Raw genomic sequence first — 26005 nt, 5'->3', positions numbered from 1 at the left:
GGGCTTGCAGGAATGCAAAGAAGAAAGGGAGAACTATATGGTGCCGAGCAGTAAGGAGGGTCAGCCGGGTTTAGTTCCAGGCAAAGGAGCTCTAGTCTTCCACAAGACTGTGAAGAAAGGAGGAGGGAGCTGGAGCTCCAAGACGGTTGCGAAGCTGGATAACAGGCTCAAGACTGGGATAACGCACCCCTACCAGCTCTGCGTGGTTCTCAAGAAGCTCAACGATGCCTCTCTCTCGCTCAAAATCTTTACGTGGGCCAAGACAATGCAGCACGACCTGGTGATGATCATGATCCTGCACAACTATCTCATGGTGATCACAGAACTGCCCCGTGACGACGATCTCTACGTGAAGACGAAGCATGGTAGGAAGCTCGGGCCACCACCTTGTCCGAGACTAAGTCGAGAGCAGGAATTCGCAGACCACCAAGCAGGATTCAGTGTGGCAGCACTCCACCACCAGCTCGGGAAGAAGACCTACACAGCCGAAGAGCAGGAAAGCAACTGCGTGGATCCAATCCTGAGTCACAAGGAATACGGGCGGAAGCTCCACCTTCATAGTGGGAAGGAGCAGTGGAACGTCCATGCAGTCGAGGACAAGTTTCTGGACTACGAGACAGTGAGCGACACCGATGATGATCCTCCAGAGGTTTGCAGTCGCACCAAGTTCGTCAGTGGTCAGCCTTTGTCAGTAACAGTGGACAACCGGGCGACGAAGGTCTCCTCGTCATGGAACTCGTTTCCAGTGTGGAGCTTGCGAGAAGGAACAGAAGAAACGGGGAACTATATGGTGCTGAGCAGTAAGGTGGTGCTACCAGGTTTACTCCCAGGCAAAGGAGCTCTAGTCTCCGATGCTTTGTGCGAGATTTTGAAGGAAGGAGGAGGGAGCTGGAGGTCCGAGATAGTTGAGAAGCTGGACAGGCTCAAGCGCGGGAAAACGCACCCCCACCAGGTCTGCGTTGCTCTCAAGAAGATGAAACACGATGCATCTCTCAAGCTCTTTACGTGGGCCAAGACGACTTGGTAAACTACTGCACGATGATCATGATCTTGGGAGATGACGGCAACTATCTCATGCCGGAGGCACTCTTCATTGATCTCCAGGAGCTCGGGCTTTGCATTGACACGTTTGCAGTGAACAACATGATCCCCTGCTACACAAGAGTGAACCGGATCCAGGAAGCTGTCGACCTCTACAGAAAGATACCATACTTTTCAGACAATTGCATCCCCGGCCTCCTCGTCGACTGGTGCAGCACTGGTCTCCAGGGAAACAATAAGGTGGCAGTTCCAGACAGCGGCACGCTAGTCTTGAATGCTTTCTATGAGGCAATGGAAGAGGGAGGAGGGAGCTGGGACTTTGAGACGGCCGAAAATCTGGACAGACTTAAGCGTGGGATCAACATGGTTCTCAAGAAGCTCCAGCACGATGCATCTCTTGCGCTCGAGCTCTTTATCCTGGCCAAGACGATCCCTGGTTTCCAGCATGACCTGGCCAACTACTCAACGATGATCATGATCCTGGGAAACGCTGGTAACTATCTCATGGCCAAGGCACTCTTCACTGAGATTCAGGAGCTCGGGCTTTGCATCGACATGGTTGCAGCCAACAACATAATCCGCTGCTACACAAGCGTGATCCAGGATGCTCTTGACCTCCAAATTGGGAAACTCTGTGGTACCATCGGGATTGCGGTTGCTGGCAAGCATGGGAGCTTCGTGGTATTTTTCGACAGTCTCGTAACGGAGATTTCATCAGATCAAATTGGCCAACTATATCTAGAAGAGAAGGACAGGGAATACCGGAAGGTGACTGTGATTCGTGACGAGCCAGAACTACAAATCGGCATTGCTGGGTCCGTAAGTGACGCTCGCTGCATCATAATGGTACTGAAGATTGAGATGTCAAGTCAGGCTCAGCATGGAGTCACCATGACTTGTGAGGCAGCTGCAAATTTCGTCTTCCAGCGCTGCATGGCTGATGAGCACTGTACGAGATCAAGCTTTTTCATTTTTGACAACAAGAAACTCTTCGCTGTTAAGAGAGACAACACGCGCCAGTACCAGCTCTTGCAATTGGACGCAGTGGAACAGCCGTTTTTGACTATCGGTTCTGGTGGCCCGCATGCCGAAGGTATTCTGCGAGATCCACGGCCAGGTGTGGTTGGATTTTGTTTCCTTGAGATTGGATTAAGCTGCTTTTGAATTCTGCAGGGCAAGCTCACGGGAAGAAAGCCACTCTGGGCCAAATCACTAATCTTGGGCTCGATGCCCTCGCAGAAGCATGCGACAATGATCCACATTGCGGCGGAGACAAATATTATGCATATTCAAATGTTAAATCCCACTTTGAGTTGCTGCTGCTGAAATTTTCGAAGAAGAACTTCTCTTACCAATATGCGAGAAGAAAGAGACCAAGAGGTAAACTAAACATGGCTTTGTTTTAGACATTTTCTAAGGAGTAATAGCATTTTAGCACAAAAGAATGTGGCCTCTCTTAATGGAATCGTCGATCATCGCCTCAACTCTGTCACGGCGTTCTTGCCAGATACACAATGTTTGCCAATCAACATCCGGCAACCAGAAATTTCTTAAAGCTTCTAGCACTTGGCCATCCTCAGACACCTGGAGAAAAAATAAAAAGTGAAAAAAAGTCAAGAGCAGCCGCATAACATACCCTCTCCGTCCTCACTTCCATGGCTTCGTCGTTATCCTCGTCAACAATAAAGACGATCAAAGCCCTCACACCTTTTGCATCCTGAGGGAAAAATTTACCATGAGTCGCCACACTACCTTCAAATGGCACTGGCAAATCCTTTGCTGTGTAGCTCAAGAGGTAGTACTCTCGCCCACTTAGTTCATCAATCATGGCCACCTTCCCAAGTATAAAATCGCCCTTATAATTATTGGCCATGGCTTCCATCATCTGCCTGGCAATCGCCTCCATCGCGACCTCGACCTAAAACAATGCCTGGGACAGCAATCCTTTATTTGGAGGGCTGCATCCAAAAGTGACTTACTCCCGGAATATTCTACAGCAGTCCTTTATTTGGAGGGTTGCATCTTCATTAAAATAAAATCATCAAAACACCTTACTATAATCCGTTGGTCTCATGTTTTCTTGGTGGGCGCTGCAAGACCTTATAAACAATTAATGAATGAATGAATGAAAACAGTGCTGGCTATGTTTCAGAATTTGTCCAACATTGAATCCAGTTTTCAAGAAGCTCAAATAAGCCACCAACTCCAGAGCTACACTTTCGGTGTCTTTGCCTACGTTCCAGCGCCTGGATACAAGGACATAGGAGTGGACTTTAACTCCGCCCGAGTTTAAGGTACACACTCTCCGCTTGTTTGCCAAAGGAAGTGTCAATGCATAGTATTGCTTAAGTCCCATCAGAGACCAGGCCAAGAAGCAAAGCGAATCACCGTGTATTATAGCGTTGTGAGCATTGCAAGGCTCCCGGCAGCATCTAACAAGGATTTAGCCATGCCATCTCTGTAACGAGAATTAAACGTCATTACAGACTTTCGGGACAATTGCGTCTCCAGCCTCCCATCGACTGGTGAAACGCTAGTCTTTAGGAAACAGTAAGGTGGCAGTTCCAGCAGAGGCACGCCAGTCTTAAACGCTTTTCTAAGGCGATGAAATGGGACTCCGAGACGGCTGAAATCTGGACAGACTTAAGTGTTGGATCAACATGGTTCTCAAGAGACTCGAGCACAATGCATCTCTTGGGCTAGTGAAGGCTTCAACTCCGTTCCCCGAGTCCAAGGTACACACTCTAAGATCTCGTTGTCTTTTCATAGCAGTTTGCAGACGAATTTCTATCCGGGACTGCAAGTTCATCGCCCTGCTTACAAGCATACAGCAAGGGAAAGCGGTGGAATCCAAGTATCTCATGTATGTCAAAGTAAGTCGCTCGAAAAGCTTATAAGAAGAGCGTAAGACTTTTTATGCATAGGTGAAAGTGTTCCCGGTGGAAGACGGTTCCAAGTAGGATACATCGATGTTGATGGTGGGGTTGTGACGAGGATTTGATAGCTGAGAGCAGTGGTACGATGCAAATGTCTCAATTCCAGGCTGCGATAAAGAAATCTTTTTTCGCTTTCATTTATTTTTCGTGCTGCTGTGGGGATACATACGATCAGTGCAGCTTTCCAGGTCTTTCTGGTTCTGTTCTATTCGCGTAGCACGCTGCGATTTTTTTATAATGTACCTCTTACGAGCAGCGGAGCATTCATTCCAGGTGCTAAGCTTGTGGCGGAATGTACACGAGTGAAGCCTTGCACGTCCCTTCCTTACAGGTCTCTGTCTATTTTGGATAGAAACCTCTTTCCTTCTTTTGTTAAGTGTAGTTCTTCCATTCCATCTGAAGACCCTCTGAAGTTACATGACTACCGGCTGCTTGGAAAACCTTGATGAAGCTTATGAGCACGAAAGAGTCGCTTCACAATGCCATGGTCCTCGTAATGAGGATCGACAAAGACATCGCAATTTCGAGGTAGTGGAAACTTTATTTTTCTGGTTACTGAATTCGTTAGCGATGTGCTGGCCACAAAGTTTCCTTGCCTTATAATAGATCACTTCGATTTATTGTGGATCTATTAAGTGAAGCATTGGTAGCTTGCCCTTCCGAGCAAACTATGTAAGCTGCACAGCTCCTGCTTGGTCTTTCAGTTCCTCGGGTGTGTTAAAATGACGGCCATGGGATCAGCACCGACATTCATGGATTCACAGAGAAGGTTTTTTTTGTTTCTGCGTGACATAAAACTTTCTCTGTTTCACCAGCTTCATGTGAGAGAGATAATATCGCGCAGTACGATGGAGTTTTTTTGCATTTTTGTCGAGGTGCGTTTTGGCTTAGAGGGAGTTACGCAAGGTTTACGCTTAACCGGTATCCTCGTCGACTGGAGTGATGGAGGGAGCATTCGTGATGGTTTTGCTGCAAAACGTTCCTTGGGGTAATCCCGACTCCAAGGTCACACTTAAGATTTCGCGTTCCCTTACGTCCATAGCAGTTTGCATATGGTCTTCTGGATCTCATTGTTCTCCGGGACTCAAGCTCATTGGCCGGCTTAGGAGAATAAAGCGGTGGAATGCAAGAATCTCACGTATGTCTCACTCGAAGCTTTCCTGGCACTGGCCAGCTATGTATATTCCGCCACAAGCTGGACATGAATGCTGCAAACTTTCAGTCGCTGCTCGTCATAAGTACGTTAAACAACAAATTCGCGCCAGGAAAGAAAAAAGAACCAAACATATCTGTGTACACTGATCGTATGCATGCCTGTTGACAATTCCAGGTTGCGGGTAGCATTTGCAGCTAGCACGAACAAAAAAATGAAGACGATAAGAAAGAACTCACGTTGACAGTTCCTCCGTGATCGATTACCTCACCATCAACGTTGATGTATCTTCCTTGGAACACTCTTCCACCGGGAACGCTTGCACCTATATATGCATCAAAGATCAAACAAAGCCTTTATACAGGTCTCCGTCTCTTCTCGATAGAACTTATCTTCTTTTATACATGCAGATTTTCCATTCCATCTGAAGACCCAAGAGCACTTGATGGAGTTGCTGAAGATGAAAGATACGAGAGTCGCTTGACATGCCATTGTCCTCGTAATGGTGCTGGGTAGTGGAAACTTTGATCCACTGCCAATGATGATTCCCCACCAATGTGTTGCTTGCCTTCGATTGGAACAAAGTTGGCAAGCTAAAGGTCTTCTTTGTCCCAGTCTTAACCTTTTGTGTTATTCCAGGTGGAGGATTTTAGAAAATTGTAATACACTGGAAAAAAATTTGTCACCCAGAAATGTTAGGCAATCTTTGTATAGTGTAATGTTTGTATGATTTAAATATTGTTCATTTCAATGAATGCTTTGTCATGAATGCTTTGTCATGCTTTGTCATGATGACAACATCATCTCCAAGTGATGATGTTGTCACTTTAGACGAATGCTCCAATTGCCATGTGCTGAAGGCTGGATGCATATATCTAGAGCCTGGAACTGGGAGTCCAATTTGTCCCCTATTCGTCAAAAATTGTGAACCACCACCAAAATTCAAAGTCTGGATGAGCACTTTCCACTGCCAATAAATGTTGATGACAAGTCCTCCTTTGGAGGATGCCGTGAAGATTTGTTGAGGCACAGATCTGATCTTTCTTATGTTCAGAAAGTCCACTTAGAACAACGTGGCGGAGAAAAAAACCACGCACTGCAAAATAAAGGTTGGACAATTTTTGCTTTCATAGGCTACCGATGTATATCCTCTTTGTGGCGTTAATTCTCTTCTTGGTTCTCTCATGGAGTTACAAATCTCACAAAAACGTCCCCCCAGGCCCATGGGGACTGCCTCTGATCGGCCACCTTCATTTATTGGCAGGAACACTCCCACATAAGGGATTACAATATATCTCCAAAAAGTATGGCCCCGTTGTATTCTTGAGGCTGGGAATGATGCCCACCGTGGTTATCTCTAGCCAGGAGCTTGTCAAGGAAGTCTTTACAACACACGACGTGAATTTTGGTTCCAGGCCATACATGGTTTTAGGCGAGCATTTCAGCTACAACTATTCGGGACTTGGGACTTGTCCATATGGGAAGCACTGGAGAGACTCTCGCAAGCTGTGTACTATAGAGCTTTTCACAGCCAAGTGCATAGATTCCTTCGCGTGGATGAGAAAGGAGGAGCTCTCTCATGCCTTGCGAGTGATTCTCGGCGGCAGCAAGCCAGTGAAGATGAGGGCGTTACTATCCAATTTTGCTTTCAACAATATGTCCAGGATTTTGATGAGCAAGAGGTATTTTGGTGACGACGAAGTAGACAGAGATGCTGTAGAGTTTAAGGAGATGCTGAGCTCTGTTGTTGACCTGGTGATGAATCCCTGTGTTAGCAACTTGGTGCCTTGGTACTTGAGATGGCTAGACTGGCAGATCCCTCGCTACAAGCGAATCCATGCCAAGCAAGACAACTTCTTACAAAAGATAATTGACGAGCACAAGGAGACAACACGGGAATGCAAGGACTTCCTTGATATCATGCTCGAGTTCTACGGAACAAATGTCCAGGGGGAAACACACATAAAGGCAAATCTTTTGGTAAGAGTTCTTCTATACTTTGTGATTGCCATAAATTTCATTCCAGGAGATGCTTGTCGCTGGAACCGATACTTCTGCCACCACAAGCGAGTGGCTCATGGCCTCGGTGATGCACAATCCTCGGGTTTTGATCAAGCTCCAGCAGGAGCTTGACAGAGTCGTAGGCGGCAACCGGATGGTCCAAGAATCCGACCTCCCAAAGCTCGACTATCTCCAGCTTGTCCTCAAGGAGACATTTAGGTGCTATCCTCCAGGAGTGCTACTTTTCCCACGCATGTCTACCCAGGACGTCACAGTTGCCGGCTATCACGTTCCAAAAGGGACCACTCTCCTGGTGAATGCTTGGGCCGTGCACATGGACCCGGAAGTGTGGGAGAATCCCACACAATTCCAGCCGGAGCGCTTCTTGGGGAGCTCCATCGATGTCAAAGGCCAAAACTTTGAGCTGCTCCCATTTGGAGCCGGGCGGAGAAAGTGTCCGGGAATGTCCCTGGGATTGCGAACAGTGGAGCTGCTCGTGGCAAATCTAATTCACGGCTTTGACTGGAACTTTGTACCGGGGACGACACCGTCCATGGAAGAGGTTTTCAATAGTTCTTGCTACCTCAAGACTCCACTGCAAGCCATGGCCACTCCAAGGTTACGTATGGACATCTACAAGAACATGATCATGTAAATGTAAAACGTGGATATATTTCTATTTTAAAATGTTTACTTAGGAGCTTTTGAATATGACTACCGCATTAAAGATGATGCTCTAGGAATCAGCATAAAAGACACATTTGACAATTGAACTCCAAGCAGTTGGGATCTCTTGGTTTGCTGATTCGCTCCATGAACTTCCGCTTTTTGGGAGGAATCAGCCCGCAAGCTATGCACAAGAGGAATCGGCCCACAGGTGTTGTGTGGTGGATTGGTCCATAACGATTAAAGCCCATTCTTTGGTTGGCCACCTTAATTTGAATGATGCCCAAGGAGGTATTTACCATACACAGCATAAAATTTGGTTTGAAGCAACCATTTCAACTATAATTGGGGCTTAAAACTTCTTCATATGTAAAGTACTGGAAAGACACTCGTAAGTTGTTTTCCATAGAGCCAACCAAGTGCATCAATTCATTTGTGTAGACGAGGTATATAGTATGGATAATAGAGACTGATTATTTGATATATTATGTAGCTCTTTCTTAGGCATGTTTTACATTCACCAAGTCCTATACCATGTTAATTGCTATATCTAAAATATACTTGAATATTTTGGGATAAATCTTGTATGTATAATGTTTATAAATTATAAACTTTTCTAAACACTTCTTAATTTAATAGTTGATATGTAAAAAGACTAGTAAAGATCCCAGCTTTGCTGGGAAAAATATATGTTGGAGTGAATAATGTATTTGTTTACTTCAAGTTAAAATTAAAAATTAAAAAGATGAGGAAAAATATAATACCACATAACTTACTATGTATTATATGTTTCTATAAATTTAAATAATACCTCACTAAAGTTTAAAAGTTTTATTTCTAATTTAAAATTATAAAATACTTTCTTGTTTTAATCACTTATATGCCTCTCTTGTTGGAATCGTCAATCATCGCTTCAACTCTGTCGCGGTGTTCTTACCAGACACACCATGTTTGCCAATCAACATCCGGTGACCAGAAATTTCTTAAAGCTTTTAGCACTTGGCCATCTGAAGGAGAAAGAAGGAGAAAAAAATTAAAAGTGACAAAAAAAACTCGTTATCCTGTCTAAAACAAAACCATATTTAGTCTACCTCTTGGTCTCTTTGAATATTTCAGCAGCAGCACATCAAAGTGGGATTCTGATTTTGTCGCATGCTTCTGCGAGGTCCAAGATTAGTGATTTGGCCCAGAGTGGCTTCTTCCCGTGAGCTTGCCCTGCAGAATTCAAAAGCAGCTTAATCCAATCACACAAAATCTTCGGCATGCGGGCCACCTTAACAGATAGTCAAGTGTGGCTGTTCCACTGCGTCCAATTGCAAGAGCTAGTACTCGTCTCTCCAAACAGCGGAGAGTTTTTTGTGATTAAAAATGAAAAAGCGTGATCTCGTGCAGTGCTGGAAGACGAAATTTGCAGTTGCCTCACAAGTCATGGTGGAGCTTGACTTGAGATTTCAATCTTCAGTACCCTTATGATGGAGCGAGCATCACTTACGGACCCAGCAATGCCGATTTATAGTTGTGGCTCGTCACGAATCCCTGTCCTTCTCTTCTAGATATATTTGGCCAATTTGATCTGGTAAAATCTTCGTTATGAGACTGTCGAAAAATTCCACGAAGCTCCCATGCTTGCCAGCAACCACAATCCCGATGGTACCACAGAGTTTCCCAATTTGGAGGTCAAGAGCATCCTGGATCACGCTTCTATAGCACCGGATTATGTTGTTGACTGCAACCATGTCGATGCAAAGCCCGAGCTCCTCTTTTTCATTGCATCGAAGACTTGAACTAGACAAAAAGAATAGAAACTTGTCATCATTTTATTGTAAGAAGAAATTTTTTAGCTTACCAGTAGTGGATTGATTTGAGGGCTTCCTACCGCTAGAACTAGTTGCCGTGGCTGTGAATTCGGGGGCGAGATAGTGGAAGCTCGGCTTGTTCCTGCAAAAGGAACTTCATACGTAAGTTAGAAGGCATCTTACCAATTTGCTGGAGCTGCCGGAGCTCGATCCGGATTCTCAGCTGATAGATGAGAACCAAGTTCACCAGTACGAAGATCACGCCAACAGCAGCGCTGGAAAATCCACTTGACCCGCTCATGCATCGACACTATCGCAAGAGAGGTGAAGCCGTAATAATCCAGCAGCCGATCCAAGAAAATCCCGGCCCTGGCGATCCAAATATTTCTCCTTCGCGATGGATTCTGCCACGGACGATCATGCCAGCTGTGGCGATGGAGACCTAGGGGGGAAGAAAGACAACGCCTAGATAGAGATCTTACATGCGACGTGAAGAGATGCGAAGAATTTGGCGGGAATGGACACGTATTGCTCGATGGCGCTGGAGCTCGAGATCCGTCTTTCTTGGATTCCGAGGGACAATCAGCGCAAGAGGAATTTGTGGCTTATGAACTCGATCATATGAGTAGATCTTCTCCTAGAACGAGCTGTGCTCTTTTCCTGGAATTTTTTGTTCAGGTAGTACAAGCGCAATGTTTTGCCACTACTCCCAGGACATCGCATTAAGGTCACGAAAAAAGGTTTCACGGACACCAATAAAAAAAAAAACAAGAACAATAAATATTACTAAAAATAAAAACAATGTTATAAGTAGAACCCAATTTCCATTACAACCATGTGCAGGACATAGAGCACAAGGATCAACAGTTATGCAATTAGGATATGACCCATATAAAACAAAATATCCAAGACAAGCATATACCACATTATCAAGAGCACAAACACTAAAAGGGATACATTTATATAGACCAATTGAACATAAACATATTAAAATCAATAAAGATGCAGCTAAAGAAATAATAAGAATGACAACAGAAGCACCATGGCAAATTGATTTAATAGATTTACAAGAAGAAAAAACAGCTAACCAAACAATTATACAAGTTCCAAATACAAGATCTATTACTGCACATCAAGAAGATATAAAGAGTGATTCACAATTATTAACATCAGATATAATATGTATGCAAGAAGTAAGAACACAAAAACATGAGGATTTATATTTTAATAAATATAAATCATATATACATGAACAATGTTGCATACAAATGACTACAAATCAGAAATAGTAGAACATTTAAAAACAGAAACAATGGCAATGTCATATGTATCACTAGAAAAAAATAAAAAACAATTACAGATAATAAATTTACATAGAAAACCTGGAACAAATATACATATATTCATAAAACAACTACAAAAATATATACAGAAAATAGATAATAAAAAACCAGTAATAACTACAGGAGATTTTAATATTGACTACCAAATAGAAGAAGTAAAACCACTTCAAACAATAATGGAGAAAGAAGGATAAAACACAATACACGTAATAATAAATTAATAGATCATATATGGATAAAAGATATAATATATACAAAAGCAGGAATAGCACCTGCATATTGGACAGATCATAACAAATTATATATCATAATAAAAAATATTTAAAAACAAAAGCAAACCAAGCGTTGCTGCAACGCAACGCGCAGCAATTTTTTTTATTTTTTTTGCAATTTAAATCTGGCATTTGAAAATGCCCAAAACAAAACAAGTGAAAGTGAAACCTTTTTCGTGACCTTAATGCGATGTCCTGGGAGTAGTGGCAAAACATTGCGCTTGTACTTCCTGAACAGAAAATTCCAGGAAAAGAGCACAGCTCGTTCTAGGAAAGATCTACTTATATGATCGAGTTCATAAGCCACAAATTCCTCTTGCGCTGGAATCCAAGAAAGACGGATCTTGAGCTCCAGCGCCATCGAGCAATACGTGTCCATTCCCGCCTATTCACAAGTATCTCTGGTATATTCTTCGCATCTCTTCACGTCGCATGTAAGATCTCTATCTAGGAAGATCTCTATCTAGGCGTTGTCTTTCTTCCCCCCTAGGTCTCCATCGCCACAGCTGGCCATGATCGTCCGTGGCGAGGGAGAAATATTTGGATCGCCAGGGCCGGGATTTTCTTGGATCGGCTGCTGGATTATTACGGCTTCACCTCTCTTGCGATAGTGTCGATGCATGAGCGCGTCAAGTGGATTTTCCAGCGCTGTTGGCGTGATCGTCGTACTGGTGAACTTGGTTCTCATCTATCAGCTGAGAATCCGGATCGAGCTCCGGCACTCCAGCAAATTGGTAAGATGCCTTCTAACTTACGTATGAAGCAGGAACAAGCCGAGCTTCCACTATCTCGCCCTCGAATTCACAGCCACTGCAAATAGTTCTAGCGGTAGGAAGCCCTCAAATCAATCCACTACTGGTAAGCTAAAATCGTTCTTCTTACAATAAAATGATGACAAGTTTCTATTCTTTTTGTCTAGTTCAAGTCTTCGATGCAATGAAAAAGAGGAGCTCGGGCTTTGCATCGACATGGTTGCAGTCAACAACATAATCCGGTGCTATAGAAGCGTGATCCAGGATGCTCTTGACCTCCAAACTGGGAAACTCTGTGGTACCATCGGGATTCTGGTTGCTGGCAAGCATGGGAGCTTCGTGGAATTTTTCGACAGTCTCATAACGAAGATTTTACCAGATCCAATTGGCCAAATATATCTAGAAGAGAAGGACAGGGATTCGTGACGAGCCACAACTATAAATCGGCATTGCTGGGTCCGTAAGTGATGCTCGCTCCATCATAAGGGTACTGAAGATTGAAATCTCAAGTCAAGCTCCACCATGACTTGTGAGGCAACTGCAAATTTCGTCTTCCAGCACTGCACGAGATCACGCTTTTTCATTTTTAATCACAAAAAACTCTCCGCTGTAAGGAGAGACGAGTACTAGCTCTTGCAATTGGACGCAGTGGAACAGCCACACTTGACTATCTGTTAAGGTGGCCCGCATGCCGAAGATTTTGTGTGATTGGATTAAGCTGCTTTTGAATTCTGCAGGGCAAGCTCACGGGAAGAAGCCACTCTGGGCCAAATCACTAATCTTGGACCTCGCAGAAGCATGCGACAAAATCAGAATCCCACTTTGATGAGGTAACTTAATATGGTTTTGTTTTAGAGCTGTGCAGCTTACATAGTTTGCTGAATGCTTCACTTAATAGATCCACAATAAATTGAAGTGATCTATTATAAGGCGAGCAAACTTTGTGGCCAGCACATGGCTAACGAATTCAGTAACCAGAAAATAAAGTTTCCACTACCTCGAAATTGCGGTGTCTTTGTCGATCCTCATTACGAGGACCATGGCATTGTGAAGCGACTCTTTCGTGCTCATAAGTTTCATCAAGGTTTTCCAAGCAGCCGGTAGTCATGTCACTTCAGAGGGTCTTCAGATGGAATGGAAGAACTACACTTAACAAAAGAAGGAAAGAAGTTTCTATCCAAAATAGACAGAGACCTATAAGGAAGGGACGTGCAAGGCTTCACTCGTGTACATTCCGCCACAAGCTTAGCACCTGGACATGAATGCTCAGCTGCTCGTAAGAGGTACATTATAAAAAAATCGCAGCGTGCTACGCGAATAGAACAGAACCAGAAAGACCTGGAAAGCTGCACTGATCGTATGTATCCCCACAGCAGCACGAAAAATAAATGAAAGCGAAAAAAGATTTCTTTATCGCAGCCTGGAATTGAGACATTTGCATCGTACCACTGCTCTCAGCTATCAAATCCTCGTCACAACCCCACCATCGACATCGATGTATCCTACTACCTATGTACCTATGCATAAAAAGTGTTACGCTCTTCTTGTAAGCTTTTCGAGCGACTTACTTTGACATACGTGAGATACTTGGATTCCACCGCTTTCCCTTGCTGTATGCTTGTAAGCAGGGTGATGAGCTTGCAGTCCCGGATAGAAATTCGTCTGCAAACTGCTATGAAAAGACAACGAGATCTTAGAGTGTGTACGTTGGACTCGGGGAACGGAGTTGAAGCCTTCACTAGCCCAAGCGATGCATTGTGCTCGAGCTTCTTGAGAACCATGTTGATCCAACGCTTAAGTCTGTCCAGATTTCAGCCGTCTCAGAGTCCCATTCCCTCTGCTGCAACTGCCACCTCACTGTTTCCTAAAGAGTAGCGTTTCACCAGTCGATGGGAGGCTGGAGACGCAATTGCCTGGAAAGTCTGTAATGACTTTAATTCTCAGGTTACAGAAATGGCATGGCTAAATCCTTGTTAGATGCTGCCGGGAAGCCTTGCAATGCTCACAACGCTATAATACACGGTGATTCGCTTTGCTTCTTGGCCTGGTCTCTGATGGGACTTAAGCAATACTATGCATTGACACTTCTTTTGGCAAACAAGCGGAGAGTGTGTACCTTAAACTCGGGCGGAGTTAAAGTCCACTCCTATGTCCTTGTATCCAGGCGCTGGAACGTAGGCAAAGACACCGAAAGTGTAGCTCTGGAGCTGGTGGCTTATTTGAGCTTCTTGAAAACTGGATTCAATGTTGGACAAATTCTGAAACATAGCCAACACTGTTTTCATTCATTCATTCATTAATTGTTTATAAGGTCTTGCAGCGCCCACCAAGAAAACATGAGACCAACGGATTATAGTAAGCTGTTTTGATGATTTTATTTTAATGAAGATGCAACCCTCCAAATAAAGGACTGCTGTAGAATATTCCGGGAGTAAGTCACTTTTGGATGCAAGCCCTCCAAATAAAGGATTGCTGTCCAGGCATTGTTTTAGGTCGAGGTCGCGATGGAGGCGATTGCCAGGCAGATGATGGAAGCCATGGTCAAGAATTATAAGGGCGATTTTATAATTGGGAAGGTGGCCATGATTGATGAACTAAGTGGGCGAGAGTACTACCTCTTGAGCTACACAGCAAAGGATTTGCCAGTGCCATATGAAGGTAGTGTGGCGACTCATGGGAAATTTTTCCCTCGGGATGCAAAAGGTGTGAGGGCTTTGATCGTCTTTATTGTTGACGAGGATAACGACGAAGCCATGGACGTGAGGGCGGAAAGGGTATGCTATGGCTTTTGTTTTCCACTTTTTTAATTTTTTTCTCTTTTAGGTGTCTGAGGATGGCCAAGTGCTAGAAGCTGTAAGAAATTTCTGGTCACCGGATGTTGATTGGCAAACATTGTGTGTCTGGCAAGAACACTACGACAGAGCTGAAGCGATGATCGATGATTCCATCAAGAGAGGCGAGATTCTTTTGTGCTAAAATGCTATTACTCCTTAGAAAATGTCTAAAACAAAGCCATGTTTAGTTTACCTCTCGGTCTCTTTCTTCTCGCATATTGGTAAGAGAAGTTCTTCTTCGCAAATTTCAGCAACAGCTCATCAAAGTGGGATTTAACATTTGAATATGCATAATATTTGTCTCCGCCGCAATGTGGATCATTGTCGCATGCTTCTGCGAGGGCATCGAGCCCAAGATTAGTGATTTGGCCCAGAGTGGCTTTCTTCCCGTGAGCTTGCCCTGCAGAATTCAAAAGCAGCTTAATCCAATCTCAAGGAAACAAAATCCAACCACACCTGGCCGTGGATCTCGCAGAATACCTTCGGCATGCGGGCCACCAGAACCGATAGTCAAAAACGGCTGTTCCACTGCGTCCAATTGCAAGAGCTGGTACTGGCGCGTGTTGTCTCTCTTAACAGCGAAGAGTTTCTTGTTGTCAAAAATGAAAAAGCTTGATCTCGTACAGTGCTCATCAGCCACGCAGCGCTGGAAGACGAAATTTGCAGCTGCCTCACAAGTCATGGTGACTCCATGCTGAGCCTGACTTGACATCTCAATCTTCAGTACCATTATGATGCAGCGAGCATCACTTACGGACCCAACAATGCCGATTTGTAGTTGTGGCTCGTCACGAATCACAGTCACTTTCTGGTATTCCCTGTCCTTCTCTTCTAGATATAGTTGGCCAATTTGATCTGATGCAATCTTCGTTACGAGACTGTCGAAAAATACCACGAAGCTCCCATGCTTGCCAGCAACCGCAATCCCGATGGTACCACAGAGTTTCCCAATTTGGAGGTCAAGAGCATCCTGGATCACGCTTGTGTAGCAGCGGATTATGTTGTTGGCTGCAACCATGTCGATGCAAAGCCCGAGCTCCTGAATCTCAGTGAAGAGTGCCTTGGCCATGAGATAGTTACCAGCGTTTCCCAGGATCATGATCATCGTTGAGTAGTTGGCCAGGTCATGCTGGAAACCAGGGATCGTCTTGGCCAGGATAAAGAGCTCGAGTGCAAGAGATGCATCGTGCTGGAGCTTCTTGAGAACCATGTTGATCCCACGCTTAAGTCTGTCTAGATTTTCAGCCGTCTCAAAGTCCCAGCTCCCTCCTCCCTCTTCCATTGCCTCATAGAAAGCATTCAAGACTAGCGTGCCGCTGTCTGGAACTGCCATCTTATTGTTTCCCTGGAGACCAGTGCTGCACCAGTCGACGAGGAGGCCGGGGATGCAATTGTCTGAAAAGTATGGTATCTTTCTGTAGAGGTCGACAGCTTCCTGGATCCGGTTCACTCTTGTGTAGCAGGGGATCATGTTGTTCACTGCGAACGTGTCGATGCAAAGCCCGAGCTCCTGGAGATCAATGAAGAGTGCCTCCCGCATGAGATAGTCGCCGTCATCTCCCAAGATCATGATCATCGTGCAGTAGTTTACCAAGTCGTGCTTTGAGCCAGGGATCGTCTTGGCCCACGTAGAGAGCCTGAGAGATGCATCGTGTTTCATCTTCTTGAGAGCAACGCAGACCTGGTGGGGGTGCGTTTTCCCGCGCTTGAGCCTGTCCAGCTTCTCAACTATCTCGGACCTCCAGCTCCCTCCTCCTTCCTTCACAATCTCACACAAAGCATTGGAGACTAGAGCTCCTTTGCCTGGAAGTAAACCTGGTAGCACCACCTTACTGCTCAGCACCATATAGTTCCCCGTTTCTTCTGTTCCTTCTCGCAAGCTCCACACTGGAAACGAGTTCCATGACAAGGAGACCTTCGTCGCCTGGTTGTCCACTGTTACTGACAAAGGCTGACCACTGACGAACTTGTTGCGACCGCAAAGCTCCAGAGGATCATCATCGCTGTCGCTCACTGTCTCGTAGTCCAGAAACTTGTCCTCGACTGCATGGACGTTCCATTGCTCCTTCCCACTATGAAGGTAGAGCTTCCGCCCGTATTCCTTGTGACTCAGGATTGGATCCACGCAATTGCTTTCCTGCTCTTCGGTTGTGTAAGTCTTCTTCCCGAGCTGGTGGTGGAGTGCTGCCACACTGAAACCTGCTTGGTGGTCTGCGAGTTCCTGCTCTCGACTACAAGGTGGTGGCCCGAGCTTCCTACCATGCTTCGTCTTCACGTAGAGATCGTCGTCACGGGGCAGTTCTGTGATCACCATGAGATAGTCGGGCAGGATCATGATCATCACCAGGTCGTGCTGCATTGTCTTGGCCCACGTAAAGAGTTTGAGTGAGAGAGAGGCATTCTTGAGAAACACGCAGAGCTGGTAGGGGTGCGTTATCCCAGCCTTGAGCCTGTTATCCAGCTTCGCAACCGTCTTGAAGCTCCAGCTCCCTCCTCCTTTCTTCACAGTCTTGTGGACGACTAGAGCTCCTTTGCCTGGAACTAAACCCGGCTGACCCTCCTTACTGCTCGCCACCATATAGTTCTCTGTTTCTTCTTTGCATTCCTGCAAGCCCAACGAGTTCCATGAGACATTCTTCGCCTGGTTGTTCACTGTTACTGACAATGGCTGAACAATGGCGATCTTGTCGCGACCGCAAAGCACCAGAGGATCATCACCAGTGTCACTCGCGGGAGGAAATGTCTCGTAGACCAGAAACTTGTCCCTGACTGCACGGACGTTCCACTGCTTCTTCCCTCTGTGAAGATGGAGCTCCTGCCTGTACTGCTTGTGACTCATTATCAGATCCACGTAGTTGCCTTCCTGCTCGTCGGCTGTGTAAGTCTTCCTCCCGAGCTGGTGTTGGACTGCTACCATGCTGAACCTATCCAAGCCTGCTTCGGGGACTTTTTGCTGTCTGGGACGAGGTGAAGGCCGCAGCTTCCTGTCATACTTCGTCTTCACGTAGAGATCGTTTCCACGGGGCATGTCTGTGATCGCCATGAAATAGTTGCCATCGACTCCAAGGATCATGACCATCACCACGTCGTGCCGGAAGCTGGAGATTCTCATGGCCAGCGTAAAGAACTCGAGCGAGAGATATGTGTTATGCTTCATCTTCTTGACAACCATGTCAATGATCTCGGGCTTGAGAATGTCCAGATTCTCTCTTCTCTCTTTCGAAGTCTAGCGTCTGGAACTAAGAACTGGATAGAAACTTGTCAGTTCCCAGTTTAAAAGAAGAACGTACCAATGCTTTCCTCTGCTAGAACTAGTCACAGTTGGCTGTGGATTTGGCGGCGAGATAGTGGAAGCTCGGCTTGTTCCTTCCTACAAGAGGAGCTTCATGAGTTATGCACGTCGATCTATAAGTTAGAAGATAGCTTACCAATTTTCTGGAGCCGTGGGAGCTCGATCTACCCTGCCTGCCCGGATTCTCAGCTGGTGGATGAGAACCACGCTCTCCAATACGACGATCACGCCAACAGCACCGCTGGAACAGTCGCTTCCACGCGCTCATGCATCGATGCTATTGCAAAAGAGGTGAAGCCGTGATAATCCAGCATCCAGTCCAAGAAATCCCGGCCTAGAGAGCCTGAGCGATCAATCCCGCGCTGGATTCTGCTGCAGATCTAGACAATCCTGGTGAACTATGGCGATGGCGACCTAGCAAGGGAAGAAAGAATGTACCTTGTGGATGATTTCTCAATGCTGCCAAGCGCCTAGAAATCTATCGATCGATCTGTAAAACCCTAGGCAGAGATCTTCTTCTCCCTCGGTGTTCTGCTGGCCGTGAAGTTAAAGATGCGGAGAATATACCAAAGATACTTGGGCACGACTAGGGCGAATTTAGGCGGGAAGGGAAGGGGATATGCTCGATTTCTGAAGAGGATGCATTCATTGCTGCCACGTCAGCGTGCCGCCAAGGCACTGATTCAAAGTTTAGGGCGCGGCAAGAGGATTAGAAGGCAATGGAAGAAGATGCCCCCGCAGAAGCATGTGACAATGATCCACACTGCGGTGGAGCCAGATATTTATCCATATTCAAATGTTAAATCCCACTTTGAGTTGCTGCTGCTGAAATTTTCGAAGAACTTCTCTTACCAATATGGTAGAAGGAGAATATGTTTTAGACGTTTTCTAGAGAGTAATAGCATTTTAGCACAAAAGAATCTCGCCTCTCTTGATGGAATCATCGATCATCGCTTCAGCTCTGTCGTGGTGTTCTTGCCAGACACACAATGTTTGCCAATCATCATCCGGTGACCAGAAATGTCTTACAGCTTCTAGCACTTGGCCATCCTCAGACACCTAAAAGAGAAAAAAATTAAAAAGTGGAAAACAAAATGCCATAGCGCATAACATACCCTTTCCGCCCTCACGTCCATGGCTTCGTCGTTATCCTCGTCAACAATAAAGACGATCAAAGCCCTCACACCTTTTGCATCCCGAGGGAAAAATTTCCCATGAGTCGCCACACTACCTTCATATGGCACTGGCAGATCCTTTGCTGTGTAGCCCACTTAGTTCATCAATCATGGCCACCTTCCCAGTTATAAAATCACAGCAATCCTTTATTTGGAGGGCTGTATGCCTCTCTTGTTGGAATCGTCAATCATCGCTCCAACTCTGTCGCGGTGTTCTTACCAGACACACAATGTTTGCCAATCAACATCCGGTGACCAGAAATTTCTTAAAGCTTCTAGCACTTGGCCATCTGAAGGAGAAAGAAGGAGAAAAAAATTAAAAGTGACAAAAAAAACTTTCTCAGTCCTCGTTATCCTGTCTGAAACAAAACCATATTTAGTCTACCTCTTGGTCTCTTTGAATATTTCAGCAGCAGCACATCAAAGTGGGATTCTGATTTTGTCGCATGCTTCTGCGAGGTCCAAGATTAGTGATTTGGCCCAGAGTGGCTTCTTCCCGTGAGCTTGCCCTGCAGAATTCAAAAGCAGCTTAATCCAATCACACAAGGAAACAAAATCCAATCACACAAAATCTTCAGCATGCGGGCCACCTTAACAGATAGTCAAGTGTGGCTGTTCCACTGCGTCCAATTGCAAGAGCTAGTACTCGTCTCTCCAAACAGCGGAGAGTTTTTTGTGATTAAAAATGAAAAAGCGTGATCTCGTGCAGTGCTGGAAGACGAAATTTGCAGTTGCCTCACAAGTCATGGTGGAGCTTGACTTGAGATTTCAATCTTCAGTACCCTTATGATGGAGCGAGCATCACTTACGGACCCAGAAATGCCGATTTATAGTTGTGGCTCGTCACTAATCCCTGTCATCTATCAGCTGAGAATCCGGATCGAGCTCCGGCAGCTCCAGCAAATTGGTAAGATGCCTTCTAACTTACGTATGAAGTTCCTTTTGCAGGAACAAGCCGAGCTTCCACTATCTCGCCCCCGAATTCACAGCCACGGCAACTAGTTCTAGCGGTAGGAAGCCCTCAAATCAATCCACTACTGGTAAGCTAAAATCGTTCTTGTTACAATAAAATGATGACAAGTTTCTATTCTTTTTGTCTAGTTCAAGTCTTCGATGCAATGAAAAAGAGGAGCTCGGGCTTTGCATCGACATGGTTGCAGTCAACAACATAATCCGGTGCTATAGAAGCGTGATCCAGGATGCTCTTGACCTCCAAATTGGGAAACTCTGTGGTACCATCGGGATTGTGGTTGCTGGCAAGCATGGGAGCTTCGTGGAATTTTTCGACAGTCTAATAACGAAGATTTTACCAGATCAAATTGGCCAAATATATCTAGAAGAGAAGGCACCAGTACGAAGATCACGCCAACAGCAGCGCTGGAAAATCCACTTGACGCGCTCATGCATCGACACTATCGCAAGAGAGGTGAAGCTGTAATAATCCAGCAGCCGATCCAAGAAAATCCCGGCCCTGGCGATCCAAATATTTCTCCCTCGCGATGGATTCTGCCACGGACGATCATGGCCAGCTGTGGCGATGGAGACCTAGGGGGGAAGAAAGACAACGCCTAGATAGAGATCTTACATGCGACGTGAAGAGATGTGAAGAATTTGGCGGGAATGGACACGTATTGCTCGATGGCGCTGGAGCTCGAGATCCGTCTTTCTTGGATTCCGAGGGACAATCAGCGCAAGAGGAATTTGTGGCTTATGAACTCGATCATATGAGTAGATCTTCTCCTAGAACGAGCTGTGCTCTTTTCCTGGAATTTTTTGTTCAGGTAGTACAAGCGCAATGTTTTGCCACTACTCCCAGGACATCGCATTAAGGTCACGAAAAAAGGTTTCACTTTCACTTGTTTTGTTTTCTTCTTGTTTGTAATTTTTTTTTTTTTTTTTTGCAATTTAAATCTGGCATTTGAAAATGCCCAATTAGCACATTTTTTAGTGCTCTCAAATACTAAATTGGCAATTCAAATTAAACACGATTTCACCAAGGTGCTTTTCCTGCAATGAACTTTCGGAAACAAAATGCTTTTGCATCTTTCAAGTGTTGCTTGTTTTTGTTTGAATGCAACAATGCTAAATCCTTGTTAGATGCTGCCTGGGAGCCTTGCTATAACGTTTGCTTAATACGCGGTAATTCTTTTTGCTTCTCTGAGCGGAGTCCTTGAGCAATATTACAGAGCATTGACACTTCTTTTAAGTCACAATCAAGCGGCTGATGTCGCCACGGTTGCATTGCATCCAAATTTACGCAAGTGGTCTTCAAGAAAGAGCTAAAATAACACCTGTTGCAGAGCTTGATACGTATCTTACGCACAACGATGTTTTTGCCTACGGTCCAGTGCATGGAGCACCTTACTACGGCGAGACAACGAGAGAAGGAGACGCGCTGCGACCGGCTCCTCGTGACGGGTATCCTCGTCGCTGAGAAGCGATTGGAGGGAGCAATCGTAATGTTTTTGCTGCAAAACGTTCCTTGGGCTAGTGAAGGCTTCAACTCCGTTCCCTGAGTCCAAGGTACACACTCTAAGATCTCGTTGTCCTTTCATAGCAGTATGCAGACGAATTTCTATCCGGGACTGCAAGTTCATCGCCCTGCTTACAAGCATATAGCAAGGGAAAGCGGTGGAATCCAAGTATCTCACGTATGTCAAAGTAAATCGCTCGAAAAGCTTACAAGAAGAGCGTTTGATTTTGACGCATAGGTGAAAGCGTTCCCGGTGGAAGACCGTTCCAAGTAGGATACATTGATGTCGATGGTGAGGTTGTGACGAGGATTTGATAGCTGAGAGTAGTGGTACGATGCAAATGTCTCAATTCCAGGCTGCGATAAAGAAATCTCTCTATAAGATTCAACGTGAGTACTCTTTTTTCGCTTTCATTTATTTTTCGTGCTAGGTATTGCCAAGGGGATACATACGATCAGTGTTTACCCAGCGCCATTACGAGGACAATGGCATGTCAAGCGACTCATATGTTTCATCTTCAGCAACTCCATCAAGTGCTCTTGAGGGCCTTCAGATGGAATGGAAAATTTTGCATGTATAAAAGAAGATGTCCAGGTTGTGGCGGAATATACACGGCTGGCCAGTGCCAGTGAAGCCTTGGGTTCTTTATACAGGTCTCCGTCTCTTCCCGATAGAACGTATGAATGCTGCAAACTTTCAGTCGCTGCTCGTCATAAGTACGTTAAACAACAAATTCGCGCCAGGAAAGAAAAAAGAACCAAAAATATCTGTGTACACTGATCGTATGCATGCCTGTTGACAATTCCAGGTTGCCGGTAGCATTTGCGGCTAGCATGAACAAAAAGAACGAAGACGATAAGAAAGAACTCGCGTTGACAGTTCCTCCGTGATCGATTATGTCACCATCAACGTCGATGTATCCTCCTTGGAACACTCTTCCACCGGGAACGCTTACACCTATATATGCATCAAAGATCAAACAAAGCTTCGAGTGAGACATACGTGAGATACTTGCATTCCACCGCTGTATGCTCGTAAGCAGGTCAATGAGCTTGAGTCCCGGAGAACAATGAGATCAAGAAGGCCATATGCAAACTGCTATGGACGTAAGAGAACGCGAAATCTTAAAGGAACGTTTTGCAGCAAAACCATGACGAATGCTCCCTCCATCACTCCAGTCGACGAGGATACCGGTTAGGCGTAAACCATGTGTAACTGCCTCTGCAAAAAGAGTGCTCTATCTTGAAGCTAAAACGCACCTCGACAAAAACGCAAAAAACTCCATCGTACTGCACGATATTCACTGAGTTGGCCATCTCTCTCGCATGAAGCTGGTGAAATAGAGAAAGTTTTATGTCACGCAGAAACAAAGAGAAAACCTGCGCTGGGAGTAGTGGTAAAACATCGCGCTTGTAGTCTTCATTGATGAAAACGATCGATCTCTCCGGCATCCCTACAGAAAAACAAAGAAAAGTCCAGGAAAAGGAATTCACACTCAGCACTGCTCAGCAAGAAGATCTACTTACATGATCGGCATCTCACCACAGCTCCGAGTCCTCTGGCGCTGATTGCCTCCACAGCACCCCTTCTCTGTGAATCCATGAATGTCGGTGCTGATCCCATGGCCGTCATTTCAACACCCCCGAGGAGCTGAAAGACCGAGCAGGAGCTGCGCAGCTTACGTAGTTTGCTCGGAAGGAATGCTTCACTTAATAAATCGAAGTGATCTATTATAAGGCGAGCAAACTTTGTGGCCTGCACATCGCTAACGAATTCAGTAACCAGAAAATAAAGTTTCCACTACCTCGAAATTGCGATGTCTTTGTCGATCCTCATTACGAGGACCATGGCATTGTGAAGCAACTCTTTCGTGCTCATAAGCTCCATCAAGTGTTTTGCAACTCATGTAACTTTAGAGGGTCTTCAGATGGAATGGAAGAACTGCACTTACAAAAGAAGGAAATAAGTTTCTATCCAAAATAGACAAAGACCTGGAAGGAAGGGATGTGCAAGGCTTCACTCGTGTACATTCCAGCACAAGCTCAGCAACTGGACATGAATGCTCCGCTGCTCGTAAGAGGTACATTATAAAAAAATCGCAGCGTTTTACGCGAAGAAAAAAGAACCAGAAATACCTGGAATTCACTGCCAGTGACAATGCTCGCCTTCGACTGGAACAAAGTTGGCTATCTAAAGGTCTTCTTCTCTCTCGTTGTCAACCTTTTGTGTTATTCCAGGCAGAGGATCTTAGAAAGTTGTGACACTCACTCAAAAAGGTTTTGTCGCCCAAAAATATTAGGTAATATTTGTATAACACAACATTTGTGTGATTCTTGTTCAAATATTATTTGTTTCAATGAATGCCTTGTTATAATGATTTTGCAATCGTCTCGTGTCACTCTGGACGAATGCTCCAATTGCTGTGCACTGAAGGCTGGATGCATATAAAGCCTGGAACTGAGAGTCCAGTTTCTATTCGTCAAAAATTGTGAACCACCACCAAAATTCAAAGTCTGGAGAGGCGCTTTCGAATGGCCGCCAATAAAGGTTGATGACAAGTCCTGCTTGGAAGATTTGTTGAGGCACACATCTGATCTTTCTTTTGTTCAGAAAGTCCACTTAGAACAACGTGGCGGAGAAAAAAACCACGCACTGCAAAATAAAGGTCGGACAATTTTTGCTTTCATAGGCCACTGATGTATATCCTCTTTGTGGCGTTAATTCTCTTCTTGGTTCTCTCATGGAGTTACAAATCTCACAAAAACGTCACCCCAGGCCCATGGGGACTGCCTCTAATCGGCCACCTTCATTTATTGGCAGGAATATTCCCACATAAGGGATTACAATATATCTCCAAAAAGTACTCTTGAGGCTGGGAATGATGCCCACCGTGGTTATCTCTAGCCAGGAGCTTGTCAAGGAAGTCTTTACAACACACGACGTGAATTTTGGTTCCAGGCCATACATGGTTTTAGGCGAGCATTTCAGCTACAACTATTTGGGACTTGGGACTTGTCCATATGGGAAGCACTGGAGAGACACTCACAAGCACCATAGAGCTTTTCACAGCCAGGTGCATAGATTCCTTTGCGTGGATGAGAAAGGAGGATGGATAATAGAACTGATTACTTGATATAACCAAGTTTTATACCATGTTAATTGCACTTTGTGGTAATGGATATTTGAATATTTTGGGATAAATGATGTATGTATAATGTTTATAATTTATAAAACACTTCTTAGTTTGTTTTACCATCTAATAGTTGATATATAATAAAACTAGTAAGGATCCTAACTCTGCTTACAAAAGTAATGTTGGAGTGAATAATGTATTTGTTTACTTCAAGTTAAAATTGAAATTTAAAAATATGAGGAAAAATAAAAATACCACATAACATACTGTGTATAATATGTTTCTATAATATTAAATGATATTTCACTAAAATTTTAAGTTTTATTTTTAATTTAAAATTAAAAAATACTCTCTCTTTCAAAAAATTTATAAAGTAACATTATTTTCATTTTAAATTTTTAGCTTAATATACAAAGATCATTTAATAAACAAAAAAATATTTATTTTAAACACTTGCAATGTGTAAACCATGAAATTTATAACATCATTTGTAAATTTTAAGTTTAATCTAAAAATATAGTTAATTCATTTAGATTTATAATCATTTACTGAATCTAGTCCACTTCTTGGTAGTTTATTAATTAACTTATTTATTTAATAAAAGGTAATGTTTTGACAATTATCAAATAAATAAAGTTAGATATTGATAGGATCATCATATTCAAATAATATATATATATATATGTATGTATGTATGTATGTATGTATGTATAATTTATAAAACATCATTAATTATATTTTAAAATAAAGTTATTTTTTGTTCATTATTTATTTAAATTTAAATATTATTTAAATAATATTTTATATTTATGAAATTAAATTTTATAGGTATTACCTAGACACAATTAAAAATTTTATATTCTTTCCTTTTATCAGCTCAATTGTTTTCTAATACAATTATTGCATGCATTAGGTTTTTTTTACTTTTTAAACATTTAGAAAAAGTGAATAATAAAAAACCGAATTTTTTAAAATAAATACTAATTTATTATTTAAAATCATATCTAATAATTGGACATATAAATACAGTTTATTTATGGATGAAATATGTATTTATTTATACTTCTCTCCATTTTGAACTTGTTTTGAAGTCATTGATTCTTTATTTTCCTTGCCTTTCTCACTTCTTTATAGCCA

At 44.0% G+C, this 26005-nt stretch overlaps 2 protein-coding genes and 3 long non-coding RNA genes across 6 annotated transcripts; 3 read left to right on the top strand and 2 right to left on the bottom strand.

Moving 5' to 3' along the window:
- Nucleotides 1–2393: 2393 nt before the first annotated feature.
- On the bottom strand, nt 2394–2848 carry LOC112349999. The gene is made up of 2 exons (XR_002993602.1): nt 2678–2848; nt 2394–2625 (listed from the first exon to the last, which is right to left on the bottom strand). It is a non-coding gene; the product is annotated as an uncharacterized LOC112349999 (long non-coding RNA).
- Nucleotides 2849–6222: 3374 nt separating this feature from the next.
- Nucleotides 6223–7868, top strand: LOC9647738 (flavonoid 3'-monooxygenase). 2 transcript variants are annotated; one of them, XM_024685403.1, is made up of 3 exons: nt 6223–6434; nt 6546–7110; nt 7157–7868. In XM_024685403.1, the coding sequence occupies exons 1-3, from the start codon at nt 6271–6273 to the stop codon at nt 7784–7786; spliced, it is 1359 nt and encodes a 452-aa protein (XP_024541171.1). In that variant the 5' UTR covers nt 6223–6270; the 3' UTR covers nt 7787–7868. The 2 variants fall into 2 exon arrangements, with proteins under 2 accessions (XP_024541171.1, XP_002980472.1); XM_002980426.2 differs by having other exon boundaries at nt 6224–7110.
- A 1030-nt stretch (nt 7869–8898) lies between these two features.
- Nucleotides 8899–10009, bottom strand: LOC9648095. Its single transcript, XR_002993601.1, has 3 exons — nt 9644–10009; nt 9071–9582; nt 8899–9012 (listed from the first exon to the last, which is right to left on the bottom strand). It is a non-coding gene; the product is annotated as an uncharacterized LOC9648095 (long non-coding RNA).
- Nucleotides 10010–11714: 1705 nt separating this feature from the next.
- On the top strand, nt 11715–12469 carry LOC112349998. The gene is made up of 2 exons (XR_002993600.1): nt 11715–12066; nt 12128–12469. It is a non-coding gene; the product is annotated as an uncharacterized LOC112349998 (long non-coding RNA).
- A 1995-nt stretch (nt 12470–14464) lies between these two features.
- On the top strand, nt 14465–14999 carry LOC9647737. The gene is made up of 2 exons (XM_002980425.2): nt 14465–14734; nt 14784–14999. Exons 1-2 carry the CDS (start codon nt 14465–14467, stop codon nt 14934–14936), a joined length of 423 nt encoding a protein of 140 aa, XP_002980471.1. The 3' UTR covers nt 14937–14999.
- The last annotated feature ends 11006 nt before the right edge of the window (nt 15000–26005 follow it).

This window comes from Selaginella moellendorffii, unplaced genomic scaffold (assembly GCF_000143415.4).
Source record: "Selaginella moellendorffii unplaced genomic scaffold, v1.0 SELMOscaffold_44, whole genome shotgun sequence".
NCBI classification, from domain to species: Eukaryota; Viridiplantae; Streptophyta; class Lycopodiopsida; order Selaginellales; family Selaginellaceae; genus Selaginella; species Selaginella moellendorffii.
Note: the sequence above shows the minus strand (reverse complement) of the source record. Positions and strands in the feature narration are given on the sequence as shown.